This window comes from Gymnoscopelus microlampas (genome assembly GCF_963454915.1).
Source record: "Gymnoscopelus microlampas genome assembly, chromosome: 4".
Taxonomy (NCBI): Eukaryota; Metazoa; Chordata; class Actinopteri; order Myctophiformes; family Myctophidae; genus Gymnoscopelus; species Gymnoscopelus microlampas.
In genome coordinates this window covers 10,759,343-10,775,701 of record NC_139941.1, presented here as the reverse complement: position 1 = coordinate 10,775,701, position 16,359 = coordinate 10,759,343, and the positions used below count along the sequence as shown (strand labels likewise).

At 41.5% G+C, this 16,359-nt stretch overlaps 2 protein-coding genes across 3 annotated transcripts; both read right to left on the bottom strand.

Moving 5' to 3' along the window:
* Positions 1-598: 598 nt before the first annotated feature.
* izumo1 (izumo sperm-oocyte fusion 1) lies at positions 599-1,570 on the bottom strand (the record flags this gene model as incomplete). Its single annotated transcript, XM_084055360.1, has 1 exon — positions 599-1,570. The coding sequence occupies one exon, from the start codon at positions 1,568-1,570 to the stop codon at positions 599-601; it is 972 nt and encodes a 323-aa protein (XP_083911486.1).
* Positions 1,571-2,300: 730 nt separating this feature from the next.
* On the bottom strand, positions 2,301-15,691 carry LOC311043773 (uncharacterized protein). Of its 2 annotated transcripts, none has more exons than XM_084055133.1 (12): positions 15,567-15,691; positions 13,293-13,548; positions 12,955-13,048; positions 12,463-12,507; positions 11,527-11,692; positions 10,867-11,113; positions 8,997-9,315; positions 7,487-7,629; positions 6,542-6,589; positions 5,852-5,977; positions 5,038-5,205; positions 2,301-3,581 (listed from the first exon to the last, which is right to left on the bottom strand). In XM_084055133.1, exons 1-12 carry the CDS (start codon positions 15,647-15,649, stop codon positions 3,537-3,539), a joined length of 1,740 nt encoding a protein of 579 aa, XP_083911259.1. In that variant the 5' UTR covers positions 15,650-15,691; the 3' UTR covers positions 2,301-3,536. The 2 variants fall into 2 exon arrangements, with proteins under 2 accessions (XP_083911259.1, XP_083911260.1); XM_084055134.1 differs by having other exon boundaries at positions 12,463-12,501.
* Positions 15,692-16,359: the final 668 nt, after the last annotated feature.

Sequence of the window (16,359 nt, the reverse complement as noted above, 5' to 3'; positions counted from 1 at the left end):
AAAAAGAGAGAATTATTTTGCTATGTATAGCAAAGTATCTGTCGTCTCTTACTTTTCAGTATTCAAATTTAAAAAATAGCAAAAGTAGTAGATCTACAGTAGATCAGTAGATCTTGTATCTACTTTTGATGCTTTTGTGTGATCAAGTAGGGCATTCATTTTACGAAAAAGCACAAAAAAGTTAAAATGTGGAGATAGAGGTTTCTGCCCGACAACAGTAATATTACAGCAACAACTAACAGAGGCGTTCCCAGCTTGAAAGGCATAACAACGTATAGCCTAGGTGTAACACAGGTCTAAATAGGCTAATAGGCTATATTCAGAGCAGCCATATTATGAAGACATTCACATTGTTACCAATGATACTAATGAAGGCTCTGTTCCATTCTGGTCAAACAGAGTAAGGGTGCTGATATTGTGCACGGGTCCATTTGGTTCCATTTGTATACTCTCAGAGTTATGGGGGTCGTGGAAACCACTGTGCTACACTAAATGGAACAGAGCCTTCATTAGTATCATTGGTAACACCTGTGAAGGAAGTGATAATATGGCTGCTGTGCATAGAGCCTATTTCCCATGCAGCCCTAAATCAGGCCTTTTAGTCCCCTCCAGCCAAACGTCTGGCGTGCCGCCTCATCATCGTCCCCAGGAGGACGGTCACGGCTACGCTGGCCGTCAGACACAGGGCGGTCAGCACCACGCACACGGTGTGCAGCAGGGGTTTAGAGGCCGTGGGGGCGGGCAGGGTGGGCAGCGTGAGGACAGGCCCGAGCGTCTGGGCGGGCACGGGGTCGACGTGGAGGCGGAAGGTCGTCCGGGAGATGAGCGTTCCGTCTCGGCGGTCCAGCAGCGCGCAGCGGTACGTCCCCCACTGGTCCGCCCGCAGCTGGTTGAGCACCAGGCCGGACTCCTCGGTCACCAGCAGGGGGGTGAAGTCGGCGTCGGCGGGCGCGTGCGTTCCGCTGGCCCAGGAGTACCGGTACTCTTTCTTCCCCGACACCAGGCCGTGCCAAGGGAGGAAGCAGTCCAGCACGACATGATCTTCCTCCGTCGCCCGCACAACGCGCTCCCCACAGTCCAGGTGCTTGGAGCAGTCCTTGTCCTCGTTTGGGCAGGTGTCGTCTTTACTGTTCTCATCCTTCTTCATACAGTTCTTCAATTTTCGATGGAGCAAACCACACTTATTGGGGCATACTTCCTCGCTGACAAATCTCTTCAGTTCATCCTCTAGGATTCTGCCGCCTTCTCCTGATATCATCATGATGAATTTAACTTGTGTTTTATCATCACTTCTGTTAAAGCTGTTAAATGCATTCAGAAATCTAGTTTTGGCTCTGTACAGGGTGGTTAGATCAATGAGTCCATCGCTCGTCTCCTTGGCCTTGGCTCTGTACACTTTATATGCGTTGTCCCTTACACCCGGTCCCAGCTCCGGGTCTTTCTCTATGTACTCGTCTATCACTTCCCTGACCTTGCGGTCACACTGCAGGCAGGCCGAGGCCACATGGAGGCAGCACAGCAGGGCCAACAGGCTCCTCAGCCTTGGAACAGAAGGAATAACGTTCACCATGGATGTCTTTTGGGGGGACAGAAAGCACTGAGCTCACTAATGACACTGTTACTCCATAGTCTGCACGTTACGCTCGCCAAAATAAGCATCCTTTTGTCGTCTTCTTGTGCACCTTAAGATCCGAGGCCGATTTTACAAATGCCTTCTAATTCAGTAGTTCTCACAGTTTCAAAAAGTCCAAAAATAGCAGATATACAAGATCGCAGCACGGCACGAAGTGGCGCGCTGTGAGCTTGTAGATCTGCTATTTTTGAATAGACAACGCAATGACATCATGCATCGGCGTTATGACATCATCATCACAGTGATGACGTCATTACATAGAGCACTGGTTCTCAATGTCCGGTCCAGGGACCACCAGGTGGGTTCAAATATGGACCGGCCGCTACGGTGTACATAGGAAACTTTTTTTTCCTACATCTTTGGGACCCTAATGCAGTGGTTCTCAAACTTTTTCGTGTCAAGGACACCCAAAATTCATATGTATTTGGCCACGGACCCCCCTTCTGAAAAGGTTTTGTGCCAGGGACGCCCAGAAGAGAAGATTTGTTTAAAAATGTTCCAAACTTTAAAAAAAATAGCAGATGTGCAAGCTTGTAGATCTGTTGTTTTTTAATAGCCAACATATAAATAGATAAAGTAGTTAAAGTGACTGTGATGCTACATTAACTAATTTTGCTGGGGATCACCCTGGAACCCCAAGGACCCCTGGGGGTCCCCCGACCCCACTTTGAGGACCAATGCCCTAATGTACAATGGTGATTTGTGCCTGCCAGACTAAATCATTTAACTGCCATTTAAATGATTATTTGAGCTTTTCAGCTCAAACAATGACCCTAGCTCTACATATGGGTGATGTTTGCAGTGGAGGGTGAATATACATCAGCCTCCTTTCCTCCTGTCAATACAAACATCATCCACACTTTTATGTCACAATCCTTTTAATGAGAGCATTTTTAACAACCATGACATCCTGTTGGCAGCAGAAGGATGGCCAGGACACATTTCTAGTCAAACCTCACTAAATTATAAGCACATACAAAGTTCCATTGGCTCTAAAACGTCTCGCTCCTAAACTGGCTCCTCAGATACTCGCAAAGCAATTTATGAATGACTTAGAACATCCTTCACTATGGCGGTTACTTGATCGATTTTCAAGGTCATCATGGCTGCAGAACAGACAGGTGAGGACGTGAGGAGGTGTGACACCGAGTAATGAGAAAAGACCTCTGAGTGTGCACAAGCTAAAGGAGGAACCACCACACCATACCACAGTGGTTCTCAACCTTTTTCAGGCCGCGACCCCCCCCCAAAAAAAATGATCATATTTGAACTGGGAACCCCCCCACGCTGACTAGCACTTGGAATTGCAGGAGTTGAGACATTACATTTAGTTTGACTCGGTTCCACAGATAAATATTGTGAAAATACAATAGCTGATCTACATGCTCAAATGTTCTCTTTCTCAGGTAATATTTTATTTTGTTTAAAAAGGTCTTAAAAGTCCTAATTGTCACTTTAGAAATGTGCAGATACCCTGTGTACTGTTGAGGGTGAGAACAATGTTGCACATTAAGCTAATCATCTGGGGACCCTTCCAAAATCCCTTAGGGACCCCCCTCCACAGATTGAGAATCGCTGTCATACCACACCACACCCAGAGAGGAGAACATGTGCAACACCTGCATGTGTCACCATTGCAAAATTAGAATTGTGACAGTGGAATTAAACTAAACAGAGCATACAAAATGCACAAAGGAATGTTTTCCTACTAGGAGAAATCTTGCATGTAGGGGGAATGGAACATCATGAATAAGCTACCACCAGGGTCCAGATCAGTGAGAACAAGGGGACACACAGAGGAGAACATATAGCTCTTATTCTCAAAGTTCTCATTTAGTCCAAAGGGCTACAGGGTGTGTCCAGAGTGAGTGTCCAGAACAATCCTCGACGATAGAGACTGTGGTCAATGTCCCCTCCCCTTGGTGACAGAATCCACTATTTCAGTGTCCTGAAAATGAAGACAGTGGGAACATAGTGTGTGAAGAGACATGCCGCAGTACAACTCTCGTTCTTCCATCACACCGACGCTGACCGATGTATTCATTTGTTTTTGTAAATTAAAAAGGTGATATTTCTTGGTTAAAACAAAAAGCTTTATGTTAAAAAGTTAAAGCACTATATTCTGATAGTAATCATATAGAGTGTATGTTCAGTAGGAGTCACAGGAGTCTCCCGGTCTCTCCAGCTCTTTGATAAACAGAAAATACATTTTCAGGTACTGTAGGTGACAGAATTTCAGACAATCAGGAGAGAGTACCAATTTATCAGCTTAATTTTGTATAGTGTTCCAGTTCCAATTGTGTCTGCTCATGTCTTCATCACTTCCAATTTCACTTGTTTAACACATTGGGGAATACAACCGTGGAGTGCCAAAACCGTATATATACGTTTTTTGGAAAAAAATATTTTTTTTCAAAAAAAATAAAAAATAAAAAATAAATGTTTTTTTTTTCAGAGCACCAGGAGATATCATTTTCCGAAGATTTAGACTCCAATCCACTTCCTGGTTAACTTATGACTTCAAAAGCCTGTATCTCGGCTCCTAAAAAATGGTTAACAATCCTGGCACTCAACGTACATTTTTTTAATAAACCTCTGGCACCCCAAGTGTTAATCTGTATCCTCCTGACTGGATAACCTGAAAATGCATTTTCTGTTTATTAAAGAGCTGGAGAGACATGGAGACTCCTGTTACTGAACAAACAGTTCACATTTTAACCAAAGAATGCCCTACAGCTCACAACTGCAACGTGAGCTTGTAGATTGCGCCAATTATGTGAAATGGTTAATTCTGTCTATGGGCTTCTAATACATATTTAACCAACAAAACGTTTAAACAAGAGCCTGTGACTAAATAGTAACAAAGAAAATAGGTTTCGACCCGACAGGGTCAGAAGAACCATCAAACAAGGGCACATTTCAAAGAGCTTGTTTCTAGAGATGCCGCGATCCGATTAACAGATCGGATATCAGCCTGATATCAGCTACAAAATGGAGATCGGATCGCAGCGAAAATGCCAATCAAACGCTCTGATCAAAACACTCCATGCCAGTACTAACATTATATAGCCTAACATTTTTTGGAAATCTCTTTAGGAAAAAAATAATGGGGTTTCTATCTGTGTCACCCCAAAATGGCCACCATCGCTATGGCCTATACCAGTGGTCTTCAACAGGGGGTCCGGGACCCCTAGGGGATCAGACCAAGTAAAAAAGAAAAAAAGTTGAATATGAAACACAATTGTATAAAACATAGAGGGGGTCCCTGCTTCATCTCTCTCTCAGCTAGGGGGTCCTTGGCCTGAACAACGTTGAAGACCCCTGCCCTATAGGGTCAACTTTAAAAACACACTGCCGACATTGAGCGTACTTCTCATCATGAACTCGCTCTCAACCTCGCTTACCTGAACTTGACTTGAAAACCAGAGCACCTGCAGAATACACGTCTGTCTGTCAATGTACTCTGAAATGCTGCCGGTGAGGGTGCTCTGTAGAGGTCTTTGTGAGGACAGTGACTGGATGGAAAACACCTCACTGGCCACGTCGTCCGAGCCTGCAAACGCAACCAGGTCCTGTGTGGGTGACAGGAATTTTGGTAAATGTTTTGATTGATTTGATCGAATACTTAAGTCAGAAATGTAAACAGCACGTGGTACAGTAAGACATTTAGGGCCCTATTTTTGCCGGTGCCTTTACATCGACATGTTGTGAACTTGTAGATTGGCTATTTGAAATATTTGAAAATGTTTTTAGAAATAAGGCACCAGCAAAAATAACGGCCCTTAAAGTTAAAAGGAAAGCATAAAAAAGTCCTGGGGACTTGTTTCAATTGTGGGCCTATGTATTGAATTCATCAACATAGCATATAAAATTAACACAATAACACATGTCATCAAAAAATACAAACACTATATGTACAAGAGATGGGGAAACAACATTTGCACCAAATGTGTATATATACCTGTACCAAGTCCAAATTTAAAGAGTCAACTAACTTATTAGAAGTCAGTTGACCAATTAAAACATTATTACAATGTTTCAATCGCTTTGAATCTTATTCGGGTTAATCTGAAGTATCCAAAGGGATCGGAACGTTGTTCTAAATAAGGTTTTTACTACCTTTTCAAAGGTTTTTCATGTTTAATTGTTCTACTGCATGGCTCCAAAACCGTAGGGGGATGTGCGTGAACTTGATTATAAACAAACTGCACAACATACCTGGAATGGTTGAGAGCGAAGAAATTTCCTCTTTTTCGTACTGCCATCCGGGTATCTCAGCACGAAATAGACACCGTTCTTATGCTCTGTAAGTGATTCCAACTTCCGTCTTCTCTCAGCTACAATCTGGAACAGCATGAAGGGTCAAATACCGTGGTTCTCAAAGTGGGGTCCGGGACTGTCTGGGGGTCCCCAAATTATTTTGGGGGGTCCCCAGATGATTAGCCTAATGTGCAACATTGTTTTCTCACTCAACAGTAAACAAACCAACATAGTATCTGCACATTTCTTAAGCCTTTTTAATACCTCTAAAATGAAAGAAAAATAAACTTATAATAAGACCATTACTACTTCAAAAGGTAACCAACAAAATATAATATAAAACATTTTCAAACATTGGCCAAATTGTCAAATATAAACAGGCAATTGTGAAAATAGCCGTTCGGCTATTTTTACAATATTTATCTGTGGTAAGGAGTGGAACTAAATAATGCCTCAACTCCTACAATTCCAAGTTGTAACGGTTTAGCTACAAAGTGCTTGTGAGGGGGGGGCGTCCCCAGTTCAAATATGATTATTTTGGGGGGTCACGGCCTGAAAAGTTTGGGAACCCTTGAAATATGACACAGATGTAAAAACAAAGTCTGGGTGGTCACTCACAACTCAACCGAAACAAACTTTAAGACTCACCGCTCTTCTCCTTTTCTCCTGCGCCAGCATTTGATTTCGCCTCATCTCCTAAAATGATTTAGAAATGTCCATTATATTTAACACTGTAAAACATTATTAAATAAATATAAATAATTTATCAGCATGTATGCCTGCCCCCCCCTCCCCCTTCCTACATCTGACCAACGCTGACAACCGCCACACTATACAGTATACTTCTCGTATGACGAATTGCTCGCATACGAGAAATTGTACAAGCTCACAACGCATTACTTTGCAACGCGTCGTGAGCTTGTAAATCGGCTATTGGCTTTATCTTTTTACTTTTTGAAACATTTGAATATTTCAAATCGTTTTTGACAATAATATTGTCATTATATTATAATGACAATATTATTGTCAAAGTAAATAAGTAATAAGTGGATGAAAGCAAGTTTTGCGCATGTTGGGACTACCTCCAAACCAATCTGGGAACCCATCTGCCAAAAAAGGGGACAGTTTATCTCCCCCCCCCCCCCTTTCAATGTATTGCAGAGCTCCGAGTCTTGAGAGATTACCTCCAAACAGACCAGGCCTCACACCCAGTGGTCTTTGGCGCCCCTCTCAGGATAGAATTATGATGAACTGTGTAAAGTTTCATGTGGTTTCAAGGTTGTGTAGAATATGTTTTGAGAGGTGCCACACTTCTATATGAATCATGCATAGGCCGATATATATCGTCTCTGTCGGGTGGAAACCTCACATGTCCAAAACTGTTACTGTTCAGGATTCAAATGAAAAAATCGCTAAAGCAGCAGATCTACAAGCTCAACATGCGCTGCGTGTTGAGCTTGTAGATCTCCTACTTTTGATGCTTTTGTACTACACTGTAGTATGATCAGATTGGCCGATTTAGAAGGGTTAAGAGAGTTCCATCAATCTTCTTTCAACCCCCCCCCATGTGGGGTATTTGGGGGTGATTATTACCTTGACAGACAGGCTGATCACAGTGTCTTTGGCTGCTGGCAGCACGGCGGTGTGTTTCTGGATGTGTGATGATGATGATGTTCTCCCAGACCCTCCTGTATCTGGTGGCGGAAAGTAACTAAGAACCAGTGTTCGACTTGTTACTAGAAAAGTTGAAGAAAAGGAGGGGGGAAAAAGAATATATTACTCGTTAATCGTTACTCTTTTCAAGAGTAATATTATAACTTTACTTTTACTCCCGAATACAAGAGTGCTCGCCCCAAAACAGACTCGCCCTGGGTCAAATCCAGCGACCTCGGAACAGTTGCCACCAGGTATTCCTAAACGTAACCTCAGTAAAACTATGCCTAAACCTAACCTTATTCCTAAACGTAACCTCAGTAAAACTATGCCTAAACCTAACCTTATTCCTAAACCTAACCTGAGTTAAACTATGCCTGAACCTAGCCTTATTCCTAAACCTAACCTGAGTTAAACTATGCCTGAACCTAGCCTTATTCCTAAACGTAACTTCAGTAAAACTATTCCTAAACCTAACCCTATTCCTAAACGTAACCTCTGTAAAACTATGCCTAAACCTAACCTTATTCCTAAACGTAACCTCGGTAAAACTATGCCTGAACCTAACCTTATTCCTAAACGTAACCTCAGTAAAACTATTCCTAAACCTAACCTTATTCCTAAACGTAACCTCTGTAAAACTATGCCTAGACCTAACCTTAGTCCTAAACCTAACCTCTGTAAAACTATGCCTAAACCTAACCTCTGTAAAACTATTCCTAAACCTAACCTTATTCCTAAACGTAACCTCTGTAAAACTATGCCTAGACCTAACCTTATTCCTAAACCTAACCTCAGTAAAATTAATAAAAGAACCACTGGGGGTGCAAGCGGCCCGCAAAAACAAATGGGGGCGAGTGTGTTTTGGGGCGAGCGTTAGATTACACTTTTCTATTACTTTGCTTAAATGTGTAAACGCATCGGAGTTAAATTAATACTATCCTATGGAGGATCAAGTCGATTTGCAGGTTGCTGATCCGGTGTGTGTGTGTGTGTGTGTGTGTGTGTGTGTGTGTGTGTGTGTGTGTGTGTGTGTGTGTGTGTGTGTGTGTGTAAATGACTGGAAACATGGGAATGGGAGGGAAGGAATACACTGGAAGTTTAGCTGAAGAAAGTATTTAAGGAGACTAACTAAATGATGTCTCTTCAGCTGCCAACATCTGGACAGCTAAACATATAAGATTTCTATATTAACGATCGGAAACTATATCTATATACTTTCTAAACACAGGTATATTAAAACAGAGCGTCACGCCGCAAGCTTGTACATCTGCTATTTTTGAAGAAGAAAAAAAATGTAAATCTTGAAAGTGTGAGAACTACTGATTTAGAAGGCATTTGTAGAATCGGCCTCAGGTCTTTGGCAAAAAAAAAACGAGCTTCTTGATTTTCCAATTCATTAATAATTGCTAAGAAAATAACGGATAGTTGCTTATACAGCTCTACTCACGGTTGAGGCCTTGTTGAGGCTGGTTGAGGGCTGCTCCACTGAGGGGTTCACCGGTAACTGCTGACTCACTGAGGGGTTCACCGGTAACTGCTGACTCACTGAGGGGTTCAACAGTAACTGCTGAGTCACTGAGGGGTTCACCGGTAACTGCTGAGTCACTGAGGGGTTCACCGGTAACTGCTGAGTCACTGAGGGGTTCAACAGTAACTGCTGACTCACTGAGGGGTTCAATAATAATTGCTGCCTCTGATGCAGTGTGACTTTGTTGTTGAGCTGGGTTCTGTTCTTCTGAAGGCTCACGAAACGTCCATTTGTACACCTGGGTTTGGGGCGCAACAGTTAATCCATTTAAAAGGTAGGGTAAGTGATATTTTTGGGTTAAAACAAAATGTTTTTTGTTAAAAAAGGTTTAAGCACTATAACGTGATAGTAATCATTGCATATTCAGCTTTTGTTCAGTAACATGCGTCTCCCCGTCTCTCCAGCTCTTTGATAAACTGAAAATTCATTTTCAGGTGGGTTAGACATGTTCAGCCAATCAAGAGAGTACCAATTTATCAGCTTAGTGTTCCAGTTTCCAATTTTGTCTGCTCATCACTTCCAATTTCCCTTGTTTAATCTGTATCCTGTCTGAGTTTTGTATCCTGACTGGATACACTCTATAGCAATGAGTACCCTACCTTTAATCGATTATAAAAAAAAATCTACAAGCTCACAACACAACGCATTGCGACACGTTGTAAGCTTGTGGATCGGCTATTTTTGTGACACTGCTGTACAACTTAGTATTAAACATCATATTAACACATCCCCCGCCAACGGCTAATCTCAGAATGTCCATCGTAGTGCCAAGTTTTTCTTACCTTTTTTGTTTTTTTGATTCCGTCATAGCCCCCGCTAAATCCGTTTAAAATCCGCGTTCATTTGGTTCGACACAAACACGGGACCCGGCGGAACAAACCGCTGAAAACGGCGCCGCGATCCGATCCTCCATTTTGGAGAACGAGGCGAAACTGTTACAGTGGAGGATGCGAAGAGGAAAACAACAAGCTGAGATAAACGCTTGCAAAGTTGATCGCTAGACAGGAAACGGAGGCGGGACAAAAAACGGAAACAGTATTATTTCGTTTCCGGTCCGCCCCCTCCAAAACCGGAAGTAAAAAAAAAATCGGAATCTGCACCTGTTCGATTTTAACATGGGAAAACGGCCACCCCGTAGGCTACGGAGTTGGCGGTAAACGGTTGGAATTAACGGCCCGTAGGACTACGGAGTTGGCGGTGGATGTGTTAATCACTTAAATAAAAACTAAAGCAATTTTTTTTAAAGTGCTCTTTGGTTATTTGATTAATCAAAGAAATAAATCAATAGAATAATGGCTACGAAGACAATGGATATTTGCAGCTTCAATGTCACTAAATACATTTACTCAAGTACTGTACTTTTACTCCACTACATCTCAGAGGCAAATATTGTACTTTTACTCCACTACTATTATTTGGTTTAGTTACTAGTTACTTTGTAGATTTTTATTATTATTTAAAAAAAGACATTACCCGCTTGAAAATAGCCGATCTACAAGCTCACAATGTGTAGCGATGCGACGGGTTGTGAGCTAGTAGATCTGATATTTTCAAAAGATCTTTTATACATTTTATACATTTGAAAATGTGTGAAACGGGACAGTCTGCATAATGAGTACTATCTACTTTTGGTACTTCAAGTACATTTTTATGCCAATACTTTTGCACCTTTACTTTTATTTATTTTGAATTATGGACTTTTACTTGTAACAGAGTGTTTCTACATTGTAGTATTGATATTTTTACTTAAGTAAAACATGCAAGTTCTTTTTCCACCACCGCTACTAACCTGGTTCAGCTGGTGGTCCAGTCTGTCCCTGTCGTACTCCTGGACCCTCTCCGCGTGCAACCTTTCTTCAAAGCTCTTCAGGCTCGTTTTGATGTACCTGTTGATCATGGTGAAATCGTCTCCGAGCTTTCGCATCATCAGAGCTTCCTGGTTCACGATGTCTTTTCTGACGTCCTCTTTTTGGCACGACAGCTCCTCGACGATCAGGTGCATCAGGTCCAGCGAGCACTTATCTAGTGTGTCGCACCTAGAGATGGGAAGGTAATAGCTATCTTTTATCATGATAAAAAAAAAACTCACATTAATCGCATCGCAGAGATTTACATTTATCGTGAAATTGTCCTGTCATACTCTAGGATGAATTAGCTTTTGTTGAGCTGCAAATTTAGTAACAACCTCTATGCTTGATCAAAACGGACCTTTCAAGAGTGCATTTGGTATGCTCTTATTTCACTCTACACAAATTCGCCAAAAATAGCCAATCTACAAGCTCACAACGCATTGCAATGCTTGGTGAACGCTTGGTGAATGGTGAACGTTCCTTTAACAAAAGTGGTATTTTGAGTTTTGAACATATTTTTGTTATCGCGAGTCGCAATTACTGTTTGCCACAATAATCGTGACATGTAATTTTTCGTATCGCCCCATCAATAGTCGCACCATTTCTTGTTGAAGTCTTTTTTGTGCGAGCCGATGGTCGGCGCCATCTGGACGCGCAGCTCCAGGGGGATGACTCTGTTACGGACGTATTCGCCCAGGATGTTGGCGTGGAGCTTCAGCCGTATCTGTGTCTGTTGGAGCTGAGTCAGCTTCATCTTCATCTCCTCTTCAACATATAAAAAACATGACAGCGTGAAACGTCAAGCGCAACGAGTTTGTGAAAATGATAAACAATAAATAAATGTATGTGGTTTAATGTATATAGTCGCTGTCGGGCAGAAACCAGCCATCTCCATTTTTCAACTTTAATTGATTTTTTAAGAAATCAGTGCAATTGAACACCCTTAACGTCTGTGTGTGGGTTTTACAAATATTAAACAAATGAAAAGTATTTAAAAAGGTGCTTCTGACTGACCCTCCTAACTCCATTGGATCCTCAAACTGTCAGTCAAACCACCTAACTCCAACTTGTGGGGTGGTTTGTCTATCATTGATTAGAATGACGAAGTCTCCACATTCATGGTGAAAAACCTCCCAACTCCACTTGAGCTGTATTTGGGTAAAGTGATGATAATATAATATAATGTAATATAATGTATTTGGGTATAAAGTGATGATAATATAATATAATATAATGTATTTGGGTATAAAGTGATGATAATATAATATAATATAATGTATTTGGGTATAAAGTGATGATAATATAAGGACACATTCAAGTATCTGACAATGTATAAAGTCACCATACAGACTTTGATGAGGCAGTGTTGTGTTGTTCTAAAAACATGTTTTTTCCCCCATTTCCTGAAAAGTTAATATATTGGAAAGAGCTGGTTTCTGCCCGACAGCAGAGATACATTTATGTTTGTGAGTGTGTGTGTGTGCGCACGCACGCACAGTATATATACATAATTATACAATATATTAATCACATACCCTTTGTTCTTCCTTTGTTCAGATTTCGTCCAGAGGTCTCTGTGGCTGAAGAGGAGAAGTTCTTTATTACATATTAGACCAAACACTGTTAGTGGACTTTGGTTACTGTCAATGTTAGTTAGTTAAAGCATTGCTTTCTAATTGGTTCCTTTGATTGTTGCTCATCGTTGCTGTCAGGCAGAAACCTCTTATCTCCATATTCAAATTTTCATTTGGAGTTTTTTCGTAAAAGAATGCCCTACTTGATCATACTACAGCGTCACATAAGAGCTTGTGACTAAATAATAACTAACAAATAGAAAAATAAATAGCAGATCTGCTACTTTTGATACTTCTGTGTGAAGCTGTAGTATGATCATGTAGGCTGTACATTTACGGAAAAAAAACACAAACAGTTAGAATATGGAGATAACAACAACAACGATATGCTTGTGTATTATGCAGTAAACAATACATCTTCTTCAAGGCAACGTCTTAGTTGTTTATACTCACTATAGTTGTGGTCCAGACAGACATCTGGAGATGCTGGAGGGTTTATTCTTCTAGGGACAGAAGGCTTTACCCAAATAATCCTGGGTGCTGTTGTCTGGTGTGCAGAAAAGACAATTAACGGCAACATTAATTGTGTATCTCATATACATATATTATATATAACACACACACACACACACACACGCGCACACACGCACACACGCACACACACACGCGCACGCGCACGCACACACGCATCAATAGTAGCAGATCTTCAAGCTCGAAACGCGCTTGTAGATCTGCTACTTTGGCCATTTCTTTATTTGAATCGTGAAAAGTAACAGTTTTAGACTACGTACCGTGCATGCCTGGGGTGTCGTTCTAGTCTTGTCCTCCTTCTTGGGTAGATTAGGCACGTTGAGACCATGGCTCTGGTAGTAGTTGAAAATAGTGGGGACGGCTTTTGGAAGGAGCCGCTTCTTGCCGTAGTTGTGGTTGAAACAGTCTTCTTCAAAGTGCTGGTCGCACAGCCTGGAGTTTGCCGTTGGCGTCCAGTCCTTACGCCGGATATTAGTGACCCAACGTTGCAGTCTTTCCTCGTCACGAAATGGGAACCTGTGAAGATTAGATGAAGTGGTTACAATAGGCTCTATGCACAGCAGCCATGTTATCACTTCCTTCCCAGGTGTTACCAATGATACTAATGAAGGCTCTGTTCCATTTAGTGTAGCACAGTGGTTTCCACGACCCCCATAACTCTGAGAGTGTACAAATGGAACCAAACGGGTCTTACGGGTCCATTTGTACACTCTCAGAGTTACACACCTGTAAGGGGCCATTTGGAAGCCCATGAGGGTCCCTGGACCCCAACTGTAGACCCACTAGTGTAGCAGAGTGTTTCCAGTGAGCCAACATGCACAATATCAGCAACCCTGACTCTGACCAGAATGGAACAGAGCCTTCATTAGTATCATTGGTAACACCTGTGAATGTCTTCATTATATGGCTGCTGTGCATAGAGCCTATTCTCAATTTAGGCATTGTGATCCAGAGCGATTTACAGTAAGCAGGTAAATACGAGGTAATGCATAGAAATAGTAATCTAATCTCATACAGTAGGTAAACCAAGAACCTATCATCGATTAGGGCTGTCACGATTACAAATTTTAGTTGACGATTAATTGTCGTTCAAATGATTGCGATCAACGATTTAATTGAGCGTTTGGCATTGAACATTGGAACAAAGGAATACAAATTTTATTTCTGTTTGCCTTTTCGGCTTCATAATAAAAAAATTACACAGGGCAGATATGACAAATAATTAAGTTATTCAAATAACTTATTGATATTATATTTTTAAAGTATATTTAATAATTGTATACTTGTAAAAAATAGCAGAAATAGCAGATCTACAAGCTACAAGCTTAAAACGCATCACTGACGCGTTGTAAGCTTGTAGATCTGCTATTTCTGTCTTTTTCATATTTGAAAATGTATGAACATTTTTCAACATGGAAACGATTATGCAAAAAATTGTTCTGATTATCTCAAATAATTGCGATTAGACAATTATGTTATAATTGTGACAGGCCTAATCATCAGTCTAAAAATCTGTACATTGAAATGAATACATTGAAGTTTGTGAGTGATTTGAAATTTGAAAATAGCCAATCTACAATCTCACAATGCGTTGCATCTTGTAGAGCTTGTAGATCTGCTATTTTCAAAAGAATTGTATACATTTGAAAACTTGTGAAATGGGACATTCACTCTGCATAATGAGTACTTTTGGTCCTTTAGGTACATTTTGATACCAATACTTTTGTACTTCAAGTACATTTTGAATTCCAGAGTAGTTACTACATGTAACAGAGTATTTCTACATACATTGCAGTGTTGATACTTGTACTCAATTAAAACAAATGTGAGTACTCTTTCCACCACTTCCAAGTTGTAATAACATGCCAATATAACAACACAACAACAGAGCCTGTATGAGGTCCCTCTGTCTCAGGTCCGGGCAGAGGTAGAGCCTGTCCAAACGCAGTGAAGATTGGCTTTTTCGCAACATCGTATCCAAAAAGTAAAGGTAGTCCCAGACACCTACATATGTTTGACATCTCGCCGGAAAGTAAAATTTAACCGGCGGGGTCGAAAAAAACGTTTAAATGGCTTATTTAGTCAGCCTGTGTCAATGTTTCCCCATTGTTTTGAACCCGAATCGGGAGCAGTACTGGCACCTGCCACTGGGGGCCCCTTCCGGATTGAATGGGTAAACATGGCACAGGCTGACAGACTAAATAAGCGATTTAAACGTTTGTTTCAACCCGTCTGTAAACTGTAACTTTCCGGCGAAATGTCAAACATCTGTAGGTGTCTGGGACTACCTTTACTTTTCGGATAAGATGTTGCCAAAAGGGTGATCTTCACTGCGTTTGGACAGACTCTTACCTCTGCCCGGAGCCCAGACAGCGGGACCTCATCTGGGAGCTATGTAGCCCTGGTTCAGAGCGTTAGTTAGAGGGAACTCACTAACGCTCTGAAACCAGGGCCACCCGGAGCCCAGACAGCGGGACCTCATCTGGGAGCTATGGTGGAGAGTAGAGGTTCCAAACGGGTCTCTATAACATTACCTGTATAAAGAGACCTTGTTGTTCGTTGAGACCCTCTTGTCTGATGATCTGCTGGAACATCTAATAGCAACACAACTCGGCATGTTTACTTGTTTAGGACGACTCGGCTCCCGCGCTCGATACTGTGTGCACGCGCACGCACACTGTCGGGCTCGCTCACGCACGTCACATGACATCTTCTCTGAGGTTGCGTTTATTTTTATGTATTTATTTTTTTGGTGGTGCATACCGCCACCTACTGTACCGGAGTGTTTATGGACCCTCATTTTTAACCAAGCCCCCCCCAGGAACACAGTGAAGCTGCCGTCGCCTGGTGGTCATATCTGGGATAGCAGCTCTTCCGCATTCAAAACGCTATTGCGCATGCTTCTTTCGTCTGAAACGTTAGTGCGCATGCGTTGTTGGCTCCAAAATTGGAAGTAGCGGCACTTTCGGGTGGTTCATGCGCTTGTGAGCAACTTTCTTTGAAATTAATAGGTGGGGGCGAGACCGTCCGCCCTCTAGATATATTATAACTCTATGTATGGAACCCTAGTAGATCCAGTGGTTGTACAAGTACTCAAATGTTTTACTTGAGTAAAGGTATCAATACTGCAATGTAGAAATACTCTTACAAGTAAAAGTCCATAATTCAAAATTTACTTGAGTAAAAGTACAAAAGTGTTGGTATCAAAATGTACTTAAAGTACCAAAAGTAAAACTAAAGTATCCATAATATGCAGAATGTCCCATTTCACAAGTTTTGATATTCATAAAATGTATACAAATCTTTTGAAAATAGCAGATCTACAAG